This window comes from Musca domestica, unplaced genomic scaffold, assembly GCF_030504385.1.
Source record: "Musca domestica strain aabys unplaced genomic scaffold, Musca_domestica.polishedcontigs.V.1.1 35, whole genome shotgun sequence".
Classification (NCBI taxonomy): Eukaryota; Metazoa; Arthropoda; class Insecta; order Diptera; family Muscidae; genus Musca; species Musca domestica.
The window spans coordinates 175,210-179,088 of NW_026712315.1; the positions used below are offsets into that span (position 1 = coordinate 175,210).

The 3,879-nt window shown below is 33.6% G+C and overlaps 1 protein-coding gene across 1 annotated transcript; it reads left to right on the top strand.

Moving 5' to 3' along the window:
* Positions 1 to 443: 443 nt before the first annotated feature.
* Positions 444 to 3,192, top strand: LOC101890304 (NADH dehydrogenase [ubiquinone] 1 alpha subcomplex subunit 11). The gene is made up of 4 exons (XM_005179297.4): positions 444 to 573; positions 851 to 1,112; positions 2,654 to 2,748; positions 2,817 to 3,192. The coding sequence occupies exons 2-4, from the start codon at positions 856 to 858 to the stop codon at positions 2,954 to 2,956; spliced, it is 492 nt and encodes a 163-aa protein (XP_005179354.1). The 5' UTR covers positions 444 to 573; positions 851 to 855; the 3' UTR covers positions 2,957 to 3,192.
* The last annotated feature ends 687 nt before the right edge of the window (positions 3,193 to 3,879 follow it).

Consider the following 3,879-nt stretch of genomic DNA (forward strand, 5'->3'; position numbering starts at 1 on the left):
TTCCAGGCTACATTCGTTAGTATGTGCCAAAATCCATTCAATTATTAACCATTTGGTGCACAATAAACTTGAAATCGCGTAAATATATATATATGGGAGCTATATTAAAATCTGAACCGATCTCGATACAATTTGGCAAATTACTTTGGATTCTGTGAGCCTCATATTGAAATTCTACATATTGGTTGGAGAGAACTATATGGGAAAAAGGAAAAATAAAATCCCAAAATTGATTTAATCCAATAAGAATCTTATTGGAGGACTTTGTAAGAAGCCTTAAAGTTCATTTACATAGGATTATAAGGATTAATTATAATTGAACAACCACATTTTTTGTGTGTTTTCTGTAGTTCAATTAATTCTGTTAATTACCTGCGTTAACCCTTTTATATATCTCCACCTATGGGCTTTGTTACGTGCTACATTACGTGTCCACTAATTCTCATTAGAAAAGCATTGCCTCATGAACATTTTGAAATACAAAAATAAAAAGTGCTCCAACAGCTGTCGTTTGACATTTTGACAATTGGCTAAATTACTGTTTTGTAGAAAATTACGTAAAATTAGCAGCAGGTTAGTGGTTTTAGTGATTTCTTTTAAATATTTCAATAAATTGCAATCAATACTTTGTTGTAAAATATTACAAAATGCAACAAGTGGCATCTGTAGTAAATATATTTCAAACAAAAGCTTTGGCGGAGCGAAAAATGCGAACATAAACATGTGAAAATCATCATCACAACGACTGGGCTTTTGGTAGATTTTTTTTTAAATAAACTCTGGACAACAACATAACAAATAATATTTAATTGATGATAAGTTTTCTAATTGTCTGTCTTTTCTTTTGCAGTCGAAATGGCTCTGTCCAAGACCGGTTACTATGATAAACCCGAGGGTAAAGATTTGTTTGGCAAAATGATGGCTACCAACACGATGGCAGCCACAGCCGGCTTGGCTTGGTCCACCGTCGATGTGTTGATGTTGTCTCATCCCAAGGGTTACTTGCCAACATTGGCACGTTTCGCCTATAACACTGGACCAATGATGGGCATTGCCTCAGCATTCACATTGGCCACATATTTGTCCACAAATGTCCGTGGCAAGGATGACAGGTAAGTGCGATGAGTATGATTATTTAATAATTGTTATGACATTTTGATTGGGAAGGAATATTTTAAGATAAAGGCAGCTTGTGACGTTTAAATGGAAATATTCAGAGTTGCGGAGGCGGCATTTATTTGTAATGAAAATACAGAGAGTGTGACTTAGTCAGTTAGTCAGAGTCAGTTGAAATTGTTGAATATTAAAAACCCTACTTACCGATTTCTGTCTCGCAAATTTCGACTCAACATGAGCTGTGTCGTATTCCTATTAAAGCATTTTGTCCGGTCATTTCTCCACCTTACGACTTTTGTGCGACATTTCAAACATACTAAAATGTCCCTCAAACTGTTTAAATCAAGTGGACCTATACATACATTGTTTCCCCACCGGAGCTAGAACCCTTTATGACCTACAAATACCAATTTCTAGACAAATCTGTGGAAAATATGGCAAAAATCATCAAAATACCGAATATCAGGAGGTACCGTTTTATGGAGGCTATACAAAAAAAAAAAAAAAAAACGCGGACCTATACATACAATGTTTCGCCACCGGAGCCAGAACCCATTATGACCAACAAATACCAATTTCTCGATAAATCTGTGAAAAATCTGGCAAAAATCATCAAAATGTCGAATATTGTGATGTACCTTATATTGCGACTATACCAAAACGTGGACCGATAGATCTCGTTTTCAATATCAGCCATGCTAGACACAATACAAATAGTTGTGCCAAATTTTGAAGGCTTTATCGTGATTTCAACAGACGGACATCGTTATATCGACATAGTGTTATGTTTAATTTGGTTGATGCTGAAAGTGAGTCATGTTGGTACAACTTTGGCATAGCCGACCTAATCTAGGTGCGGACCTTCTCTAGCTATCTTGCAGCTTTAAATTTCATGCGATTTTATTGTACGTTTTTTCTTTGGTTCTCAGTGGATACAATTCTCTGGGAATTTATTCTATTAAGACCCTGGTTTTGCCGCGACCCCATATAAATGTAACCTCTACCTTTACACTCTCTAAATCTTTTGTATGCAATTGATTACATGCTCCATCACAAGATATTAAGTTTGCCTAACCGTTTGAAACACCACTAAATATTCGTCTGAGTCCCCATAACACTTAAATACAAATACAGTTTGGGTAGAACCTTAAATGCTGGGAAAAGTTTAAATTCTGTGTAGGATTGAAAATGGACCCTTCTAAGATATACACCTGATATATTGGTGTCTCATACTTCTTGTTATTTTTAAAGTGTCATCTAAAATTTTTAACAGAAATTAAAAATGACCTGTCAATTTGACATTAAGGACTTCATGGGTAGAACCTCTTTCTGCTAAAAATTTCAGTATTGACTCACTATTTGGCTAACTTATTTCCCAATCTCAGTTGCGTTTGTAAGGCTGGTTCGAAACTATATTTCGTATTTTTTCTTATTTCTGTAGTATCAGAATTTAATTCAAAATCCAAATATAATAGACTGCATATATTTCTATTTTTAATTATTCCATAATCAAAATATTTCCCCTCTCTCATTTCAGATGGAACTACTTTGTTGGTGGTTTTGCTGCCGGTGGTGTCTTTGGTGCCTGGAGACGTAGCCATGTTGCTGGTCTTGTAATGGGTCTTTTCTTCGGTACGTTTAACGCCATCATTTTCTTAACTTAGCTTTTATCTAATATTGAATTTCTTTCTTTCTTTCAGGTATTGCCGGTGTGGTTAAGAAGACCTCCATCATTGAAGGTTGGGAATTTTTCCCACCTCTCAACCATCATGCCCATATGGGTGTTAGACAAATCGATAATTCTTTAATGGCTGATCCCACTAAGGTCAATAAAAATTAAAAGCAACAAATCTGTGTTTTTAGTCAATAGTCAATAATAAAAGAAAAAGCAAATAATAAAAGAAAAAATAATTCGCTTCAAATGTTTTGTTAAGAAGCGAAAAGAAATCGATGTGAAAATATGATGTAAAATAAAGTTGTTTATGAATGGAGCCAAAAGATCCTTGGAGAAATGCGATTGATCATAGTTTTGAGCATTTCGCTTTGGCAGAGAATTAACGATGGATTAAATAGAAATGTAAGAAGTGTATTTATTTCGGATTGGAGGTAATTAAATTGAGTTTTTTTTTTATTCGAAAATATGTTTATATTTCATATTTGTAGTATCTATATAAAGACAAAGTCTTCAGAAAATTTAATTTCAAGGATTTTGTCAAAACAAATTTGTCCATTTTGGAAGTAGCCCTTACTCTTTTCGATCATTATTCTCAAAAAAGTAGTCGAGTATACTTTAGAAACACAGACAACAGGTCTTCCCCCAGGCCTCCTTCTAACCTTGGGGAACTAAATTTGTGTTCTATGAAGAATAATTGTAGTGGATGAAATTTTGCAGGACTATAAGAAATATTTGCCTAATATCTATAATTATTGGACGCTGATCATGAATGTGCCTAAGCACCTAAATATCCTTCTACTTCTTCTGGAAAATATTGAAACCCAGGACAAAAATGTAATATAAAATTTATTATTATCTTTTTTATTTTTTAAATTATACAGTATCCTAACCGTTATGGTTATAGACGGTTCCAAAAACGTTCATATTCCTTAAAACTTATTTTCTAAATATTTATTTATTTTTATTTCTAGTATGCTGTATATACAGGGTTAGATAAAAAAACTGCAACAAAGCCAAACGCCATATTTTTTTCATTTTTTTTATATTTTGTTGAATGAAAGCAAACAATGCATCAAATTTTAGAACAA

Coding starts and splice junctions, on each gene's coding strand:
- LOC101890304 (XM_005179297.4), top strand. CDS start 856: ATGGCTCTGTCCAAGACCGGTTACTATGATAAACCCGAGGGTAAAGAT. Junction 1,113..2,653: donor GTCCGTGGCAAGGATGACAG/GTAAGTGCGATG, acceptor CTCTCATTTCAG/ATGGAACTACTTTGTTGGTG. Junction 2,749..2,816: donor TGTAATGGGTCTTTTCTTCG/GTACGTTTAACG, acceptor TCTTTCTTTCAG/GTATTGCCGGTGTGGTTAAG.